At 36.8% G+C, this 23,003-nt stretch overlaps 1 protein-coding gene across 3 annotated transcripts in view; it reads left to right on the forward strand.

The window, feature by feature from the left end:
- Positions 1–23,003, forward strand: part of LOC126469907 (mitochondrial glutamate carrier 1-like) — a 175,993-nt gene that overhangs the window by 100,155 nt on the left and 52,835 nt on the right. For all 3 annotated transcript variants that reach the window (XM_050097264.1, XM_050097266.1, XM_050097265.1), the window contains exon 5: positions 21,958–22,051. In XM_050097264.1, coding sequence (XP_049953221.1) covers positions 21,958–22,051 — 94 coding nt within the window. The remainder of the gene's footprint in view (positions 1–21,957; positions 22,052–23,003) is intronic.

The raw sequence follows: 23,003 nt of genomic DNA on the forward strand, positions 1-23,003 counted from the left end.
CCACAGTTCAGTACACCTCTTCCTGTATTTCATGCTTGATCTGTGTTCAGTTTTTGATGGGCTATCCAATAGGCCACCTTACCACTAAATCTGAAGGGGTACTATGGGGAGTTTCCCATTTGGACTTAGTTGATAATAATGACCTTATTATTAAAATGTCAAAATAGGCCAAAAGAATGTTGTCAAATTTCCCCTGTCATAACTATTGACAGACTTGTTTCTTACATTGTCCAGGCCACACAGCAGCAAGCAGTCTGAATCTGAAGCACGCAGACTAGTGTGTGGGTGAAGGTTTGGCAACTGCAGGCATTTGCTGAGGCTACTGACCCCATAGGATTAGCAAAAAAATGTGCTGTGCCTCCTGAATGGGCCTCACGGGTCCACTTAAGTCATAGCTGTCAGTCATAAAGTAATTTTGAACAGACGGTACAGGGAGGAAGAAAAGGCGCTACATTTGGAGGTTGACATGAGAGTCATCACCCAGATTGTAAACAAAAGTTTATCTGGCAAAATCAGATTGGGCACACTTTGAAAACACGTATGAGAATGAGGAGTTGGCAATACTGTCACATCATGCAGCACGTGAGAACATACAGAGGAATGTGTATAACCTTACACTACTTTACAAGTTCATGTAGCTCACTGAGTAGACTGCTGGAGCATGAAGCTCACATCCACCTTGGAGCTATGGTTTGAATCTTTCTGTTCCCTAGCTCTTGTCATGTATAGGCAGAACGTCATTTTGTCATGTGACAGGCTACTGTCACATGACAGTGGGGTCCATTAAACTGCATGCATTTGTCTACCAACTGTGCAGTGCATAAACATGACCGGTCCTGTCAAACTGATGTAGAGCATCCACCTGATGGAGTACACCAAACGATGAATACGTCGGATATGCTTTTGATGCTGTGTGGATCTAATAACAAAGCAGCAGCTGCTGCTGCTGCTGCTCTTATGTAAGCTACATGATACCCTCAAAGCCGCCGTCCCAGTAAGAATGTTTTTTATCACCCAGAACAATGCATTCGAGAAACCAGTAATCTTCGTACACAAGTAATGGGTAGACATCATCCAAGGGCAACATGTACTCCAAAAACAGAGGATGTGGTTCTTGAACCATTGACCTCAGCAAAGTGCCTGTGATATTGCAAGGCAGCTCCAGAGATTGCAAAGACTGGCCATTGAAGTATTGCAAGATGAGGAATTGCATCTCTATCATTACCTGTCAACTCAAACCAGTGGCCTGAAGACCAAATTCAATGAGTACAATTTTTTGACTTACTTTTGCACCAAGTGGAAGATAGCAAACATTTTGTAAATTATGTGATATGGACTAACAAATCTAGCTTCACTCAGGAAGGTATTTTCAACCTTCACAACAACCATTATTGGTCAGTACACAACCCACATCCTCCGTGAAGGTAGCTTTCAGGAACACCATTGCATAAACCTACAGGCTGGAATTATGAGAGGAGTACTTTTGATTCCTTGCCAATTGCCAGACAAGTTGAATGCACCCCTGTGTCGTACATTGCTTTGCAATATGATGCCTGGTGTATTAGAAAATGTTCTACTTGGTGTTCAGCAACAGCTATGGTTTCAGCATGATGGTTCATTGCCACACTTTGAAATGAATGTGCGTAACTATTTAAATGAAGTATTTCCAGGGAAATGGATTGCTTGTGGAGGTCCAATGTTTTAGCCTCCATATTCTCTGGACTTTAATACCACAAATTTTTATTTGTGGGGACATTTAAAGGAAAAAGTTTATAGTACTCCACCTTCGGATGTACATGATCCAACGGCTTGCATGCATGCCACTTCGGCAGTGGTGGATACACATGTTGTGTAGGGTCCAGCAAAGGACAATCCAGCAAGTGTTTGCAAATGCAAGGTGTTTGCTTTGAACATATTCTCTGAAGTGAATGTTGCTCATACATGTATGTAGTGGCTCTGTGAAGGTAAGCCTGGACGTCAAAGATACTGAATGGAATTATTGTGCTTACTGTAATGTGCAATATAGTGTAGCCTACATATTGGTTTTGTACCTATTGGATACAGACAATGGAACTGTATACACTATTATTTTCTATTGGTGTTTTTTGTGTCACAGGCGAAACAGTGTTTGTTTACATCTGTAAGAAGTTCATATTATGTCTTAATGTTTAAATAAAGATAACAGTAACAAAGAAATACATAAGATACCATATTGTGGAGGTGTAACTTGGATGCAGTTTGATGCTTCAATTTCAAGTTGGCACGAACATAAGCAAGTACTCATATCCTTTCCCCATGATATTGCCTCATCGTCAGAGCTCCAGCAAAGTGCATAGTTCATGCTACCTGTTTGTGGCCACACTGCTTGCAGTTACAGCTTTGTCAGAACCTTGAGATTTTTTTTAAATCCATTTCTATTAAACTGGTTAGCAGGACTAGATTTTGCTGGATTCACTTTTCTCTTGGGTTGGGATGAAGAATCATTTCCCGACTGCCAAGTGTGGCATTTTTTTTCTTTGCCCTGTAGAAATGACAGGAAGATTCTTTTTGTATGTTTCAATGTTTGTTCTTGTCATCTGAAATCCTCTTTCACGGCACTGTTTTGACTAATATAGGTCAGCAGTGGGGCAGTCCTGACAACAATTAAAACTAAAAAGTAAGTCAAGGAGTTAAGTAAAAGCTTAATTGATGAAGTACTTGCAAAACCTGAGGTAATTCCATGGAGTTGTTAACTTCTTATTTTGCCGTTGCAGCATCTACATTCATGTAAACAACCCAAAGTTCCTCACTAAATCACATGTATCCTGAGTAACAAACACAAATAACTCGGTAAGCAGGTGACTGTAATCTGGGAAAAAATATTTATTGACCATAAATTCGCCCACTGTGATGCATCAGTGAGCAGACAAGCCATCAGTCTTCTGAAGCGTATCCCTCCATGCTGGAGCAGAAACGTTGTGCAATGTGTGTTTCCTGAACAAATTCTCATTTTTTGAGTGCGAGGAGAAAGCTGTCAGCAGTTGGTCTTTACATACCTCGTCTGTCAGTGAAGGCCCCCCCCCCCCCTTTCCCATCCTCTTTTTAGAAGTGACCAACAGCTTAATTACAAAATGTATCATCTGAAAATAAATTGTTCCAGTTAATTGTTAATAATGTCATGTCACAGTTGTAAATTCAATGTTACAGTCGAGTACAAATACTCTTATTTCAAGCAACTCGCACTACTTTTATGATAAAAGCAAATTACACTTGGTGTTGTATTAAATGTTTCTGTTTATTGCAGAGAAAATGACTGTTTTAAGAATACTATAGCCAGTAGTGGAGGAATCAAATCAGTATACGGCAAAAACTTTTGTTCATACAGTTCTTCACAAAAAGTTAAGAAATTTGATTTGAACTGCAGTGATTTATTGGGTGTAGTTCTGTTTGGAGGCCCACAAACTGACACATCCAGTCAGTTAAAGAGAGACCAACAATTCAATTTCTGATGCAGTGTGGAATTTGTCATATAGTGCCACAGGTGAAAGTTGGGCGAAATGTCAGGGAGACTGCTGTGCCTGATGGGGATGAAACACTGAGGATTTGTGATTTGACAGTTATCCACACAACCATGTAGGCTAGTTTACTCAAAAGATAGTTTGCAGCCAATTTATGAAACCTATTTTATTATGCACATTTGTATGCCCCATAGGAGTCTCACAAACTGCTGTAATTATACAAAAAGCATATAATGTGGGTAACACTGGAAACTGGTCTCACTTGCTGTCCAAAATGAGGTAAAGTATTGTTCCCTGGTCCTTGAGAAGCTCCATACACCATAATGGTAAAGATATCATGTCAGAGCAACAAATAAAAATTACTGCCAGTTGTGAATGACTGGGAAATCATCTCTGAGCTGTGAACCTGAAACACACTTACTTCCTCTGATGTCCCATGGAAAGAGACTGTGGAATAAATGAAAATGGCTGCATGCAATGCTTTATTGAGGGAATAAGATACATTTGGCCCACAATGATGTGTGTTTCAGCAGCAATTGTTATTGTTGGTAGTAGTGATGGCCATCATCATCATCATCATTGTTGTTTTTTACACTTAGCAATAACAACTGTTACATGATTTTGTTCAGTTAGTCATTTCAGTAGGGGCACCAGAATGACCTTACACTTTAGACAACTGATCGGATAACATTTTCGCACTGAGTGTGGAGTGCTTCTGTATGCTTTAAATTTGGTACACACACAAATTCACCCATTCCAGCAGCTAATGCTGTTTTCTGGTAGGCTATATAAGAAGTTTGATGAATCATGATGTCTGATTTAGTCTTTGTTTATCAAATATATGGTTCAATTACTTTTTAATGCATAGCTCACCCATTACTGAAAATTGGTTGGTACTTCACGTAGTAGTTCATGTTTTTACAAATCAAAATTTGCCCAAGCTTCTCTCCACAAAACAGCATTTCCAATTTGGTATGCTTTGATGTAGCTCAATGCATACAAATGCTGTCGCTGAACACAAACAATGCTGAATGCTTCCTTGCACTGTGCCGCTGCATGTTTAACAGTTATTACAGGCTACATCAGAACCAAATGGCATGTTTGTAAATAGTTCACATGAAAGGCAAGCTTTCTCTCTCTATTTCTGTGCCAGAATGCATACTCATGTTTGGTGCTTCCTTCTTTTCCTATGATTTTGCATTTAAAAGACTTGATATCAGTTTTTTTTTTTTACATAATGTTACTCTTGAATGTGCATTCACATGGCAGTGCATTCACATGGCAATGGTCTTGAAATAGGTACTTAGCATGATGTATTTTCAATATTTCATAGTAGTTTAACATCTCGGTGAAGCAGAAGACACATAAGACCATGTCATGTCCATAGCTGTCATTGACATCTGCGTGGATCTTGACCATTTACAGACCTCTCCAACATGTGTTGCATTTTGTCAAGGGATTTCATAATGAGCATGTATCATAGCCATGTCATTTCGTAAACTCCCCAGAGAGTATGTTTAAAATCTTGTTGGGATATTATTTCCACCTACTAAAAGGTGTATTCTGTTAATGTAACATCCCATGGCTAGGAATGCTGTGGACTTGTTGAATTGCGCATATGATACTTGTGCAGCCTTTCATTGTAACCACCATCAACTGATATGTGTGAGAGAATTGTGGGGCCCAGTACAAGTGAAGGAAAAACTGCCTGACATGTTCATAGAACTGTCTGCAGGCTACCCAGTGCCTTTTCACCTATTGGGATTCTTAGGTTTAAATGGTCTTCATAATATGTACAACCATTGCTTGATTTGTTAAAAAAAAAATCCGCTACAGAGACATTGCATGAGGGTGTTTTTCAACACTATTTCAGTGCCTTTCTGTTGATGTGAATACATTTGTACTGGTAAAAAAAATGAATTTTTATCAAAGCTCACATCAAAATCTGCAGTTCTGATTGTTTCTTCTTCTTTTTTTATTTTAGTTGGCAGTATCTGGTACTAATAGAAATATTTCCTGAAGCCAGCAACGTCCTGCATCCTGCAGTATGGTTTTAACAGACATAGTGATGGGTCTCCTTCTACATTCCATATATCTCTGTTTTCTTTAAATGTGGTTCTATTCTGTTTTATGGGCGTCTTTTAGCTTTTGCATTAAATTATGATGCTGCACAAGTCGGTAATGCTTTTCAGCTCCTTTGGGAATTGCTTGAATGTCCCAAGTGCTCACCTTTTCGCTACCCATTGTGATTCTGGTGCATACAAGACATAGAGTGAAAAATGTTGACTGCCCATAGAACATTGTATCTTCTTGATGTTGAATTCGAGTGTGACGGTAAAGTTGTGTGGTCATGTATAAAAGGACTAGGTGAAATAAAGTTAAGTGTTGGATATTTTTACTGGCCACCTGATTCTGCTGTGATGTTTTAGTCGTAGGCAGAACGTCTCAGTCAGTAGTGTCGAAGTATGCAGATTGTGCAGTATTAGTTGGAAGCAATTTTAACCTACTGAGTATACACTTGTACCTCTATGGATTCATTGCAGGGAGTATAGACTGATAGTCTTACAAAGTTCTTTTGAACGCGGTTTTCTGAAAACTGTCGTGAGCAGCTGGTTTGACAGCCCACATGCAGTGGAAATATTTTAGACCTTGCAGCTACAAACATGCGTGACCTGATCAGCAGTAGCAGTATAGAGACAGGGATTAGTGATCGTAATGTCATCATAGTGACTTTGATAACTTAAGTTAAAAAATCAGTCAAGAAGGCTAGGAGAGTATCTCTGATCGAAAGAGCAGATAGTTTTTAGCTTCCCACTTACACAGTGAATTGACATAATTTAGTTCCTGTACAGTGGATGTAGAGGAATTATGGTCCAAGTTCAAGCAGACTGTGAATCATACTACTGAGAAGTATGTGCTGAGTAAGTGCAATAAGAATGGAAAAGACTCATCATTGTTTACAGCAAAATTTGAAAAATGCTGAGGAAGCAAAGGCTGTTGCACTCTCAGTTCAAAAGAGAATGTGGAAATGATGACAGGCAAAATAGCAATTTGTGCGTCTGTAAACATATCAATGCATGAAGCTTAAAACTACCACCATTATATCTTAGCAATAGATCTTCCTGAGAGCCTGAGAAAATTCTGGTCCTATGTAAAATCACTGAGTCTAAGGCTTTTACTCAGTCACTGGTTGACCAGTCTGGGCCTGTAACATTGTCGTGGGAACACCAGATAGTGCTTCCATTTTACTCGATGACTTTCTGTCAGTTACTGCGAATTGTGACCTTTCTGACGGGAAGTATCAAATCCAGTGGCACAACTGAGACAATACTCCATAAACACACAGTTTGATTAGAGGCTACTTGGGAGGAACAGTATAAAAGGCCTTTTGGAAATCTGGGAATGGATAATTAATTGATGTGAGATCCCCTGTCAGTAGCACCCATTACTTCACGAGAATAAAGAGCTGTTGGGTTTCAAAAGAATTATATTTTCTGAAACTGCGCTATTTGTCATTAAAGGGTTTACTTTGTTAATTATGTCAATGTTCAAACACAGTATATGTTCCAGGGCACTCCTGCAAATTGACATCACTAATTTGGTCTGTAATTCATTGGATTACTCAAATATCCTTTCTTCACTGTTAGTGTGGCACGTACAGCTTTCCAGTTTTTGGATATGGATCTTTCGTCAAGCAAGCAGTTGTATATGGTTATTAAGTATGGGGCTATTGTATCAACACACTCTGAAAGAAATCTAATTGGTATAGAATGTGGACTGGAGGACTTGCCTTCATTAAGTAATTTAACATGCTTCGCTACTCAGATGATATGTTTCTAAGCTACTCATGTTGGCAGCAGTTCTGAACTACAATTCTGGAATATTTACTTCATCTTATTTGGTGAAGGAATGTCAGAAAAACATGTTCAGTAACTCCATTTTAGTGGCACTGTCATCGGTAACATTATGTTCACTGTCGTGTAATGAAGGTATTGATTGTGTCTTGCCGTTGATGTACTTCACATATGAGCAGAATTTCTTTGGATTTTCTGCCAGATTACAAGACAGTTTTTTTGTGGAAACTATTACAAAGCATCACTCACTGAAGTTCATATTAAATTTTGATCTTCTATAAAACTGCCAGTCTTGGGGATTTCACGTTCTTTTAAGTCTGATATTTTTTCGTTGCTTCTGCAACAGTGTTCTGACCTGGTTATTGTACCATGGGGGATCAGTTCCGCATCTTATTAATTTATTTGGTTCAGATATTGCAGTTGCTGTTCATACTATTTCTGTGAATTTAAGCCACTTCTGGTTTACACTTACGTAGTTAGTTTGGAAGAAATGGAGACTGTCTCTTAGGAAGGTAAGTGAGTTTTTATCTACACTTTTGAGGGGGGGGGGGGGGTGCTGTGCTATGGTATTAAGTCTCACTACGATGAACTTGTGTTCACTAATCCATGTATCCATCATAATGCTCCCTATTTGCTCGGGATTACTTGTTGGTAGGGTGTTGACTAGGTTCTCGCAACCATTTACACTTCACATGAGCTCCTGAAGTAATTGTTCAAAACAATTTTTGGAAAAAGCATTTAGTATCGTGCACTAGCCACAATTGTCTTCACTGTATACAAACAGGTAGCTGAGATGTCTTCATATCTGAATTCACGGAAATAGTGCATACTGTTGTGTGAGATACTTTCCCTCCGATTGTCACATAATGTGTATCTTTTTAAGTAAAACCTGTCTTGTCCTGTGTAATTTCTTACACAGTGATATTTCCAGAACATAATATTCAGGTACTGTTGGTGTGAGTTCATTACATTTTACAATTAGTTGAATGAAGATGTGTAATATTAAAAGGAATTAATAAATTTATTTAGCTGTTGGTGATTCTGCGACAGTTGTATATTATTTTGTCTTGCTTTCCATGTGTATATGTGGTGTTTACTTATCAATTTATTAATATTTCATGTTATTAAAAACTTTTGGTGAAAACTTCATTTAATAAAGTAAACTCATTTTTGTCATTCTTTGTATAAAATTTCTCAACCTTACATTGTTGGCTTCAAAAGAGAACACCACAGTATGGCTGATATTTTTTTAATCAATGTTTTGGGCTGAAACAAGTTGAATTGTACTTGAGGCTGTAACACATTGCAGGAATAAATAACATAGTTTAAAACATAAATTTCAAAATACAATTTTACTCCCTGTGAAGCAGTGATTCTATAAAAATTTTCTAAGTGGAAACATGTACAAGGTGACAATTATTGAACTATATGGAAAGAAACGTAAATTAGCTACAAACTAAAGATATTCAGATTTAGGTTATGATATGTTCAATATGCTTGCCATCATTGGCAGTGTGATGCAGATGAATAGTGAAATTCTGCGTAACCCGCAGAAGTGTCGGAACATTGATGCTATTGGTGACCTCCTGAATGGCTGTTTTCAGCTCAGCAATGGTTTTGAGGTTATTGCTGAACACCTTTCCTTTAATATAATCAAACACTCTCCTGCTTCGATGGGGTCGAGCCATCTTGCATGAACCACATCTTGTCAAAATCAGGGTCACTTTGAATAATGGGGATGAAATCATCTTCCAAAACCTTCACGTACCATTTGGTACATTCAAGAAGTATCTCACTGATTATTCCATGACTGGACATTGCTCACGACACAGTCACCCGTTGAGGGTGAAGAAACTCCTTGATTGCATAATGAGGATTCCCAGTGCCCTAAATGTGGCAATTTTGCTTACTGACAAATCCATCCATATGAAAGTGGGCTTTGTCACTAAACCAAACCATATTCACATACTAATTCCTTCATGCCCTGCAGCCAACCATGCAGTTTGAATCTCCTAATGCAAGCCGTTCATAAGTTACGACGATTTTATTTCATATAGTTCAATAATTGTTGCCATGTAATTTGTGACTAGAACTGAAAATATACTTCTTATACTGCTCTCTAAGTCTGTTTAGAAATCTTAAGACTTTATTATGCTGAAATAAGTAAATAAATATTTGATTTATCAACAGTATTAGAATTCATTCTTTCTTGTGCAGTTTCAGATATATTACGATATGATCCCCCTACGAGGATTTTATCTTCTTCACCATCATGCGTAGCACCTGTAGAGTAGTTTGTATATGTGATTCTTCTATAAGCATGGCCAGAGTGATTCTTGCATGTTCTGTTACTGCTGCATGAGGATCTACATGTTTCAGTGGTGTTTAGTATTGCTTACCACAGTTCCTGATGTGCCTCTTCATGTAAGATGCAATACTTTCCATTTCTGTTAACTAAGTCAATAATTCCCATGCCTCAGTTTACTTCATCTTTTTTGGGTTTGTTTGGTTTTTTCAAATCCTTTTGCCACAAAATTGTTTAGTTTGCCCTGTGTGTATGAAGGTTGTAGTTTGGAATGGCCACTTTAAATAATAAATGAGCTTCTGAATCACAACAATAAAACATTTTTGCATGTATGATTCGATGCATGATTTTTGTAAGGCTGTGACTACAAAACATTAAGTTTGTTTACAACTAACTTATCTGCTATCAGTGAAGATTTTAGTTTATTAGTATTGTAGATGACGCATTGTGGGAATTGATTTCTGTTTCCAAATGTGATTTTTCTCTGTGTACTATGTCATTTTTTCATAATGTTTTCATGTGAAGTTTTGCATTTTTATGTTCTCTTGTTAAGTTTTCTTATGGTCCATTTGTGCAGAATCTTGCACATATTAAACAGGACACACAATGTAATGTGCACAGTATGCATCGATAATAAGAAACTTAGCTAAACAAACTGTGTGTGTGTGTGTGTGTGTGTGTGTGTGTGTGTGTGTGTGTGTGAGAGAGAGAGAGAGAGAGAGAGAGAGAGAGAGAGAGAGAGAGAGAGAGAGAGAGAGAGAGAGAGAGAGAGATAGAGAGAGAGAGAGAGAGAGAGAGAGACTGCACATATGGACCACAAGGAAACTTAAATGCAACAGAAAAATTAAGTACCTTACGCATCAAAACCATCATAAAAATTGCGTAGTACGCAGACAATAATGCACCTGAAAATGGGAATCATTTCCTGAAATGTGTTGTTCAAAATAGAAACAAAAGAAATAGTATCTGGTAACAGAAAAGTTACTTACATATAAGCCCATTATAGCATGTAGTTACCTTTTTCACTTAAGAAATATTCTTAAGTTTTGTCCTTATACAATTACAATTGTAAACATGTTGGAATGAAATTTTTGTTATATTTCAGCAGTGTATGTAGTCTGAAAGAAACTTCTGTAACAGGCTCAAAAAAACTGTGTGAGATATACTAGAATTCAGACCATAATCTCTGCAGAGATACCAATTTTCTAGCACTCTGTCAAATAGTTTTAACATGTTAGAAGGCTTTGTAATTAGTTAGAAATAAAAAGACCAAAACTGTTAGTTTTCATTTTCATGTACAGTGTAGGCAGCTGTTTTTTAATACACAGCAGAATCGTTTGGTATTTCTTGTTTATAAGAGAAACCAGTACATACCAAAAACAGTTAGGAAATGGATATTTGGTCTCTGTGTCTGTGTTAATATATTGAATTAATACAGAATTGAATACGGATTTCTGATGTAGCACAAGTGTTATTTGCTACAAAACAGGCTAGAAAGAAACCCCCAGATGGGGAACATTACTTAGTCGAATAGAATTGTGATTAAAAGTGAGGTGTGTAATATTTTAAACTTGTATTTGTTCTTTATTGTTATTATTTACACTTATTCAAAAGTAAAGCATTTCTAGATTCAATAACTGCCAGTAGAAAAGATAGCCAAGAGAAAGAAATGCATAACAAAATGGAGTTATAAGTATGGTTTTCCACAAATATTTTTGAGACTTCAGGTGCTGTGGTTACCACCTGGATTTTCAACTACTCACCAGATTGTTTTCAGAGCACATGTTCTCAAAGACCATCTGATCACATTGATTAGCACATTCCGTCCATAGCTTGTATCTAATCTAACTCCAACAACAATAATTGCTAGTCTAATTTTTGTATTAATATGTTTAATTGTGCATTGACAGTTTTATCATATTTATAATGTTAGATGTTTTGTTGTTGTTGTTGTTGTATTTGAAGATTCTTTTAAAACATTTTCATTTAGTGGGTAAAGGAAATTTTAAAGATATTATGTTATTTTTAAATATTTGTTTATCTATTGACACGGTTCTTTGTCCAGTACAGTTTATAAGATATTTGAGAGTTCTGCAATGACCCTTGGAAAAAAATGTTACTGTTTCTGTTAAATTTGATTGCACTAATCTCTATATAGTTTTAATCAAATATTGCTGCTCAGTATGAAGATCCAGTTTGCTGCATGTAGTCTGTTGTTGCTGCTGTTGTTGTTTAGTGCATCTTGGTAGAATTTGCACGCGACCCCCTTCCTTTTTTTTTTTTTTTTTTTTTCCCCGCACAGGCTACCTAGCAGTTACTGACTAAATAAGAGGCATCTCTACCAGTACAGCTCGAGTTTACTTTGTGTGTGTGTGTGTGTGTGTGTGTGTGTGTGTGTGTGTGTGTGTGTGTGTGTGTTTTGATAGTTTGCAAGTATCTAGGTTTGCAGCCGTGTTGTCATTTTCTTTTCACAATATTTAGGCAACTTCTGTAATTGTCCTCCTGAGACATTCGCTGTTTGGACTCCCAACCACACAGTTAAAAAATGCTCGCGCATGCGGCCACTCTCTCTCTCTCTCTCTCTCTCTCTCTCTCTCTCACTCACACTCTCTGCCGGTTGCAAGTTTTCAATCTCCTGTCACAATTACAGATTTGTGGGTAAAACAGTGATTTTGTTTTCAATATACTATCATATCCCCATCTTGACAATAAAACAAGTAGAAACAGGTAAAGACTAAGCATCTCTGTTGTATATTTCACTGGTTATTCTCCTAGAGGGGCATTGATGAGTATCCACAACAACACTGACTTCACCTAAGACGGTTCTATCTGAATAGACCTCATTCCTTCTGCTGTCTGCATAGTGATGAGTTTGCAATAGTTTACGGTACATTGTGCGCATGTAGTAGTGTGTTCATATACCAGATCTGGTTCATAATCGTATTACCTCCTAATGGTCCAGAACCAGGAGAACAGAACTGAAAAAATGCCGTAATTGCAGCTCTGCATCACAGATGCTATTCTGTCAGACAGTAGCAACGAAAGTTGGCTCAGACCATTCTGCATCGGTGTATGTGTTTCATTGTATCGAGTAAACTGGTGCCAATGGAAATGTTTCGTAATCTTGAAAACCCTAAGTAACATTACACTGGGAAGATCATTTCATATGTGTACAAAGTAAACATCAGGGGACTTGTATTGTGCCTGAAATTCCCAAGGAAGTAAACTGTATGTGAGCAGCTCCACACTCTGTCTCCATAGTGCAGAGCTGTCTCCATGAAAAAGGTTTAAAGTTTGTATAATAGCCAAAAAAAACCTTTATTACATCAACAAAACAACATGACACAATTGCAGTGGGCACAGCATCATAAAAACTAGAGTGCAGCAATGGTCCAAGGTGTTGTCACAGACGAATTTTTAAGTTTGAAGTACTTGGAAGCCACCATTGAAGATTTGTTCGTTGACTTAGTGGAGGACATATGAAAAGTAATTGTGTGACACCAATGGTGAACCAAGGTGAGGGGTCGATCATAGTATGGGGATGTTCTGTGTGTGATAAAGTAGGTGACCTAGGGGGAATTAATGGAACAGTAAGAAAGGAAGGGTATCCCAGGATACTGATCAGCAATGCAGTTCCATGTAGCAAGAGACTTACTACTATTGGATTTGTTCTGGAGGAGGACTGTGACCCCAGACTTGGTTCTAAATTATGCAGAGAGCACATAAATAGAAAAGAGAAATGTGGGGAAACTGAATAATATGATTTAGCCAAGTCAGTCACCTGACTAAAATCCCATTGAGTTCTTATGGGAAAACTGATGTCATCTAATGTTGAAAATCTGTGGAATAAGTATTGTTGGAGTGTAATATCTGCAAAAAGTTCACAAAATCTTATCTCCAGAATTCCGAGAGTTGTGCACCTGTTCTGAGGGCAAGGGGTAGATACTTTGAAGAGGTAAAATCTAAGTCATGTTATATTATACTTAATGACAGAGAGACAATATTTATTTTATCGGTCTGTTTAGCTTATACAATGTTTTTGTACATAGAACAAAAGGATAAAGCTGTTTTTCACAGGTGATTGAAAACTTTTGACTGGTGGTGTATTGTGCTGCCTTCCATTCTGGCAATTTTTATATATATGCCACTGTCAAAGAAAAACTGAAAGAAAGAAGTTGTAATTAAGGAAATGTCATGAGTGCCTATTACCTTTCTTTCTTATATATAAACTAAGTGCAGGATCCCATTATTTACTTGAACCAGTGAGTCTGTCCTTGTTAAGTAAGCCGCTCCAGTCTTCTCATCTGCATCATGATGCTGGTATCTCCATATTTCATTTCATGCTCATTGTCAGATGATTTAATTTCTGCTTAAGTTAGGTATACTCTTGCATTATTTACACCTGTGTTCTGCAACCATTATACTCATGTCCAACGTATGACATGCCACATTCAAAAGTCCAAGATCACCTTTCACACAATACAGTAGACTTTTTAAATTCATAGAAGGGATGAATATACATTGGAAGCCATGAAATATTCGCTGTACATTCAGAGAAATGGAGTCGGCTGCTTCTTCATTGATGTTTCTCTCTGTGGGTGGTGTTGGCTCATGTACGAATATGCAGTCTTTTTGGAAACTTCATTCAGGTGTCTCCATTCATCAGTGGTGCTTTCTTTTTGTGGTACCATATGTGCTCTGTGAACCTTTGTTTGAAGCACAGAACTTTTTTTGGAGTGGTTGATCATGGCTTGTGACATGAGGATAGTGATTGGCATAGGTGAGCTCCTGTAAACAAACTAGAAAGTATCCATGTTCTTTCTGTTAAACAAAATATGAAGATTGTTTTATTCTTTGACAAAACTGGGAAACAACCACTAGGGCAGGGCAATTTGTACCTTTCACAGTTTCATTGTAATCCAAACAGCAAGCTGTATCTGATGAATACAAGAAGGGAGGTTGATATTTTGTGTAAAGAAACTGACAACTCAGTTGAAAATGCAAAAACTTGTAGGCAAATTACTGTTAAATTTTTTTGTCATATATTTATATACCAGCATACGTCCTCTTTATTATTTAATATGAAGATATTTTATGGATTCAAAAGTTGTGTGTCTTACTAGCATTACTGTTTGTTTTAAATTTACTCATAGAAGTTTGGTAGATCTACTGTGTTCCAGTGGAGTGGAATTATTTCTGCATCTAAAGTTGGAGTTTATCCTGTAACTAACAGTAAATTAAGTATAGTTATGAAAGGGGCAAGCCCTGCATCTCTAGTAACACCATGCTTTTACTGGAATAGTAAGAAATAGTAAAATAATCTTAAAATATCCAACTTTCTAATGAGAGTATCAGATAGGCAACATACCCAGATGTTAATGTTTTGATATTTCTTTTATGCCATTATGAGCTTTCAGTACTAGTAGTTCTAAAACTTCGCAACAAGATCCACTTCTTTCCCTTTCTCTGTTTATGATTATGACAGTGAATATTGCTGTTGTATTAATTTGTGATAACAACATCAAGCATACTTTCTTACTACCAATAATGTAATTACAGTAACAACTTCTGTAAATGTGTTGCCATGTTGTCCCATTCATTACATGATTATTTATTGTAATCCCACGGAATGTAGTCCATCACTAATATTTATTGTCCACTTTCAATCATTAACACACCACAAAAGTAGATATAATAATGCATGTGTAGCAGCTGTACCCTTGGGGAACATGGTGGACTTGGTGTTAAAAACCATCAGTGTCTCTTGCTACTGTAGACATTTTATAGTAACACTGTGAAACCTAGCAAGCATAGATGTAACATCAGACTGCCCTGCTTGGTGTTGGTAGCAAAAGTTCAGTATTGCTCAGCACATAGTGATGCAGTATCCAGTGGAACAAACAGTGGTTTCAAGTGGAGTTCACATTGTGAATGACTGGCTCAAAAAAAGAATGCAAAACACAGCAATGTTGTCATATGCATATGAGATTAGTCCATAGTGATAACTGAAAGATAGAAACAGTACAAAAGTCAATTCTCAAACACTGTATCAAATGGTACAGTCCACAAGCTTAATATCCATGCAGGTGTCCTTTTCAGACTACAGTGAAACCCCTGTTTCACATTTTCGTGGTGTCCAGTCTTAAAAACTGTAAAACTGAGGAAAATGCACAATCGAGGAAAATGATAAAACACCAAAATACGAGCAAAAATGTATGTAATTTGCATATATGATTAAAACTCACAGTCCTCGCCAATGGCATAAAATCTGTATAAGTAAAGAAAATTAAATGTACAATACAGCGTATATACAATAATTTGTGGCAGGGGGTTTCATCAGTTCTTAAAAAATCAGATGTGTAAGAGCAAATAAAAACTCCTCAAAAAATTGAAATTAGTATCTGGGTACAAGATAATCAAGCTATTTTCCGACAAGCTAAGACCAAAAATTACACATCAAAACATGCCTTTTTGAGGCATCTTTCCTTTGTGTTCACCCAGAAAAAAGCAAAAATTGATGAACATGATGGGTTAACCAAATTAAACCAAAAACTGAAGTACAGTTAAAGGCAACAGAATCCAACACGTGAGGGTGGGTATTTTCCTTCTGTAGCCAATGGCAGGTTAATTGGGTCGTATAAACTTCAACCCCATATACACTAAGCTTGAAACATATTTTCCACTACGTGATCTGGACACCATTTGGAAACATCTCCAGAAACACCTATTCGTAGCAATGTTGGTACAGTTCAAAGGAAACAATGTTTCAGATCAGCTACTGATGTCACCACTGCATGGCGCAAGTGTATATATGTCGCATTGTGTTGTATGTTGTTTAGGTTTTTTTTTGTTAAGTTTTTCCAGAAGCAGACAGTCGAGTTGTTACCGTTGTACCAGGCTGATTGCTGCTTCTGGAAGATATGAAGCAAGCAGTACAAGAACAACAATGAAACAAGATGCTTTACAGAAAACTACTGCTAAGAGAGACAGCGTAGCAAACAAAATAATGTCATTTGTCATAGCTTGCTTCAAAATGTGAAACAAATACTGAAGATTCTGTAATGAATGTCTCGTTGACAAAAGACTGAAACTAACAGCCTGTCTGGTTGTAATTGCTTTCCTGAAATTCCTATAATTTTTTAAAAGTATGGTGATAACCGTATTTGCCAAAGTTCAAAATGGTTAGATGATAATAGAGTGAAATTTCAGAAACTAGAGCTGTCTGCCGTATTCATGTCCCACACATAGCAAATTTTTCCCACGAGTTCTTCTACAATATGTTTTCCCTCACCAAAGACGACTACTGTATGCAAACCAACAAATAGATTTATTACGACGACTAATCAGATTTCGCCAAATATTAACAAATAAAATACAAACTGTCTATCAAAATAAAATCTTAGTTTTAAAACCAATTGTGAAATTGTTTGATAAATGCAACCTTATTGTGTAAAACTACGAAACACTGAGAGGTGCTTATGGTCTTCAGATCCCAAGTCATGATAAATAAATTAAAAAAAAAAAAAAAAAAATTGAATGAATGAATATGACGCCTTTCATTGTGTTTACGTCAACCTTTGAATATCAATAATGCAGACATGATGTGGCAGACAATACAAAAACAACACTAACACTACCAATAGCATTGCTGACAATGCGAATACACTGAGAAATGGTTACTGCCAGTGTGGACAGAAACAGAGACAAGAAACAGTCTGAAACAGATGCTGTGCACTGTAGGAAATAATCTTTCAAGCAGAAAAAATTGTCCAGTGGCAGTGTGGTTGCAGATTCTCACTACCGTATCATAATGGATGATGTCATGGTTAACTTAGTGAAGGGTTATAGGTTTGCAACCCGCTGCGTGCATATATTAGTTTCATTGTTAACATCGTACAGTATGTTCTGCAATATTCGATGTTGTTAAACATTTCTGTTTGGTTAGAGAATGAAGGATGAAACAAATATTTCTCTGTTTGGGATTCCACCCTTCTGCTTTGACCCATGACGTCATCAATAAGGTGGAAATGCCTATTCTCATGGTCTCCAATATGGCCCATATGATGTCATTACATGCACACGGGAACAAACATTAATATACACATAAATTAGGCAGTAACAACTCCCTCTAGAAATACAAACTAACAGGAGAACCATGGGAAATTGGAGGTTTTAGTGTGGGCACAATCTACATATAACAGTAAAAAAAAAAAAAAAAAAAAAAAAAAGACACACCACAATCTCAAAACACACAAAAAAATTACATCTTTCTGCTACACCAACAAAATCCAGAGGGATCGAAAACTTCCCGTGACATATATAGCTCAACTGCAACTTCGATATCACAAAACACCTACAACTACAAAAATTGGAATTTGACATTTTCCTTAACTTATATAGGTCAACTACAATTATCGATACCAAAAAATCATCTAAAACTATGAAAAATAAAACCAAAACATCTCAAAAACCCAAAAATCAAACATTCCTACAAAAATTAAAACACATTGAATACTCCATAAATACAGAAAACATATCAACTAAGGAAGAATAGACACACAAAAAAATCATTGCCATCAACAAATTAAGGAAAACACGTATGTAGAAACAAACTAACTCCTAACCACCCGCAGCCTTCTAACCCCAAGCAACCCACATCCCCCCCCTCCCCCCCCCCCCCCAAAAAAAGGCCAACAAATAAAAACCACAAAATAAACGAAAATCAATCACGCCTTACAAATCAGCAACAACTGCAACAAAAAAAGGTCCTCTACAACATAATCATAAAATAACCCTCCCACCCACAGCCCACCTGCCTGAACCGTATAATTTTGCTGTGCGGTTCCCCGCCCCCAAATTACATTTCACACTTAATTCTGTTGTCAGATCCTGGTAAGATTATTTCTTGGTTAAAATAAACTATGTTCATCCCCCCCGCGCCTAGAGCCCAGAGTAGACCCGTCATGTTCCTGTATATTGACGAAATTTGTAGAATTTGTATAAAATCGATCAAAACTGGTTATGGTCGAAGCACAATGCGACCCTGGAAAAAATCTGGAGTTGGCCTGGAAAACCTGAGAAACTCTGGGAATATTTTTTTATTTATTTTTTTAGAATCACTGGACTCACTGTAACAACAGAGGTCATATATTACTAAAAGTTATCTAGGACAATGGGTTTCTTGTTAACACATTCCTCTAGAAGAAAGGAAGAGAAATGGACCTGAAAAGAACCAAATTGTAGTAAAAATAAAACTGACTTTATTTTACCAAATTATCTTCACGATTCCTCCATCATAAGTTCAACCGTTTGCTCCCTAAAATTTATTTCGTTTTGATAATTGGTAAGTGTGGTATCATCATACATTGTCAAGTTGAAATATAGGGAACTAAACAGTTTGTGCACATAAAAAGTAACCGAAAATGGTAAAAGTGCAGATCACCGAGGTACTCTTCTTATGCCATTTTTGTTTGAATTGGGTAAGATTATTTGTTTACTACTGCACATGTAAGAGTTTAATAGTGTCTGTATCTTACCTATTTATTTTCAGGAATATTATGTGATACTGTGTTGAAGACCTTTGTTAGATCAGCCAATATAGCACTTGTATGTTGCTTTTGTTCAAATGCCTGTAAGACAGACAATATATTGTCTTGCACTCTTTTGCTGTGCACTGGCCATTACGAAATCTATATTGGATATCATGTAAGAGGCACTTCCCCACCCCACTGATTGTATATGTTGTTGGAATTACAGCAGGAGGGCTATAATTTCATAGCTATTCCATATCTCGCTATCTGTGCACATGCAAATGTTAGTAGGACATGGGTAGAAAATACTGAATAAAACAAAATTATTCACAAATGATGATGGTGTTTTGTTGATGAGTCCAAAGTTCTGCCTATTCCTCGCAGATATGTACAAGAAATGGAAGCTACATTAAAGCACTTTTAAATTTGTTTCAACCTTTTCTTCTATAAGGATAGAAGCCAAAGTTATGAATTAAACTCCATGCCAAGGCTGGGATTTGAACATGGGTCACCTGCTTATTAGGCAGATGTGCTAGCCATTAAGCCACCCTGGGATTATGGCTAACACAGCAGCCCGGAAGATAAAGTTGAGACTCGTTTCTCCAGGAGAATGTAATTACATCAGATCATTATTTCAGCTTCTGTAACCAATTCGTCTGTTTTTAGAAACTGAAGGTTTTGCCACTGTGCACTTCATAATGTATTATCAAAGTCTAAACACTTTTGACAATGGAAATTAATTATTTTGCGTTTAATCATACAGTACCAGACGTTAGAAAATGATGATGGCTGTACAATAAGTATTCGTTCAGTTGACAGTGGACTGCAGCTGGTTAAACAGCTGGCTGTAGCAATACTGTTAGCCAGTTTCTTTATTTGGAATTGGAAGATCTATTTCCTTAACTCCTGGATACATACAGATTCATTGATGACCTCTGTCTAACTGGACATGTTATGAAATTGAATCAGTACTTTTCTCAAATGAAGTATTGTGAACTAACCTATGCAATATTCTGAAAATAGTGTGTCATTGTAAAGAGTTGTTACAAGTGCAGTTTGTGATCTGAAAATGGTAAGCTATTGTTAACATGTCTGCAATTAGTGCAGTTGGTAAAATGAAATTTCTGAGACAACATTTAGTTTTTCTTCCTGTTGAATCCCCTGACCATGACCACCTCCTTTTCTCGAATTTAATACTGCACCCTGTAGGCTGGGAAATGACTTCATTGAAATGACAGTTAAATGTATTCCCCACAACCAGCAAACGCATCACAGAACAGAGAAGCTCTAAAATATATTTTGCTTGTACTCAGTAATTCTCATGTTAAACACACACACACACACACACACACACACACACACACACAGATAGAACTGTCCATGTTGTGCCATAGTTATGTGAGAGTAATAGACAAAGAAATTTCGTATTATAATTATTTTTCTCATGAACCTGTGTTTATCACCTGACTGCATTTTATATCCTGTTCCATTAAGGCTCACTGTACATTGTAATAGAAGAGAAAAATCAGCTTGGTGTTACTAAACTAAGTTATTCATCAGGATAGTGTGGCCAAATTGAAGTCAGTTTATACTAAAACTTCTGTCTTCTAAAATGTGTTCTAACTGATAATGCCAGGTTGTGTGAAATTTGTGTGCCAGAACTGAATTAAATGAAATAAGTTGCATCCTTAAATATGGCAGACAATATCCTTGGATGGAGCAATTGATGACTGCTGTTCTGATCATATTGGATTGCTGAAATGTATGAGATGTATTTCATCAATTAAGACATGGAAAGTGATGTAATTTACGTTGTTTTAGGTAAGTTGCTGTAAGGTTGCATTTATTTTGCGGAACTGTGATGAAATATTACAAAAGGATGGAAAAGTAATGATGACTGGTGATGTCCTATTGCAGATAAGATTCTGCGTAGATTCTAAAACCAGAACTTAAAGTACTTCCATGTGTGTGGTTTTATATCAGAGTCCTCCGTAGCTTTTTTCCCTACTTTATCATAAAGCACAGCAGAAAAGGCTGCATGCAATTGGAAATTGTAGAGAGTAACAAACACTTCGAAGCATTCACTCTATAAGACATACTTGAGTAGAACAATTAGTTGTGCACTGCTTGGGAAAAGGGAGGGGGAGGACGTGGGAATATGTGAGGAATTGCAGACGTAAGGAGAGCATTGTTTGTTTCCCAAGATTTTGTCTTCGTGTGTTGCAACTCATTTGTTTATGCTGAGCAAATAGTTACGGCCAGTATAGTGAATATGTGACTTTGGAGGAGCTGTAATTGTAGTTGTAGCTGTATTGTTGAAGTAGTAGTAGTAGTAGTAGTAGTAGTAGTAGTAGTAGTAGTAGTAATTGTGGTGATGGTTAGTGTTGGTTAGTGTTTGTGGCAATGGTCCCCATATCCCCATCCACCAGTGAAGGTATTAGTTTTGTAATTCCAAATTGGTAGTCATTGAGAAGACAGAATTCCATATCAGAAAATATTTTAGTCACTTGTATTATTTTCACATACTTAGTCATTTTCTTTGAATAACAGTTTCGTATTTGATGGTAGTAATAATACAGTAAGGATTTATTAACTGTTAAATACTCATTCTGTTGGTATTTTATTGTATAGAGTGGATTACTCGTAGTTAAATCCTTATACTTAGATTTTTGAGTGAACAGTAGAAGTTAGTTTTTCAGTGTCTATGGTTTTATATGGTTGTTGTTGTTGTTGTTACTAAATTAGCTGTTTGAATAATATTCTAATTACAGGATCAGGAGTAAACATCCTGTTAATAACACCTGAGAAGGCAATTAAGCTTACAGCCAATGATTTCTTCAGACACCATTTATCTCCAGGAGGAGGGTAAGAATACTGCAAGCAGTAGAGTAATTGGTTTTTAACGTCAGCAAGATTGTTTCATTGTTATTATTATTTAGGTAGCCTGTAGTTTTTTGTACTCTTCATATCTTGTCTTAGTTCTGCGCTCTCATGTAGAGTGGCATAATTCTCGGTGCAGCTTTTTACAGGGTTCATTAAGTTACATACAGTGACTGTGATGAACATGAATTTCTAATCCACACATTGTGTATCAATGTCATTGGTTAAACTCCTAACCTCGCCGCAGTGACATATGGCATGAAGACTTAACATATTGTCACCTGTAACTCTTAAATTGAGAGAGGGCATTAAACTCTGTGAACCCCTTTAGCACTTTTCAGTAGTACAAGGCTACACTGAAACATGTTTCACCTTCTCTCATTCATTTCCATATTCATCTATCAAAGCTAAAACTTTTTTTAAAATAAGTGATTGACTTTCACATGCATTGCATCGTGACAGATTGGCACAAATATACATTTTTGAAGTGATAGAATTTGTTGCAACAGTACTACATAAAATTACTAATTCAGTAAACAAGAGTCACCATACAGGCCTCTTCCTAGCATTCAACAAACAGAGCAAATTGATCTAATTAAGAGTTTTTTTCCATGAAGAATTGTTTTTGGATGAAAACAGTAATGAAAGAAGATGTAAAAGGCTATTGATCAGCAGCAATGAGAGCAATAATGGAAGAAGATATAAAAGTTTATTGATCAGCAGGCAATGAAAAACAAAGGAGAAATTAAAAGGAATAAGGAAGTAAACTGAAGTGACACTGACTGCAGACACCTACAATAATATATATTAAGCCTCTGTGAGCAGGCCAGAGAACATTTGTGCATGGACCAGTGAAGCTTTGTGTCATGAAAGTGTAAAACCTTGTCAATAGTAGGAACCTGCAGTGGACCGAAAAAAGCAGACATCTTAGTCTATG

The sequence above is a fragment of the Schistocerca serialis genome, chromosome 3, assembly GCF_023864345.2.
Source record: "Schistocerca serialis cubense isolate TAMUIC-IGC-003099 chromosome 3, iqSchSeri2.2, whole genome shotgun sequence".
Taxonomy (NCBI): Eukaryota; Metazoa; Arthropoda; class Insecta; order Orthoptera; family Acrididae; genus Schistocerca; species Schistocerca serialis.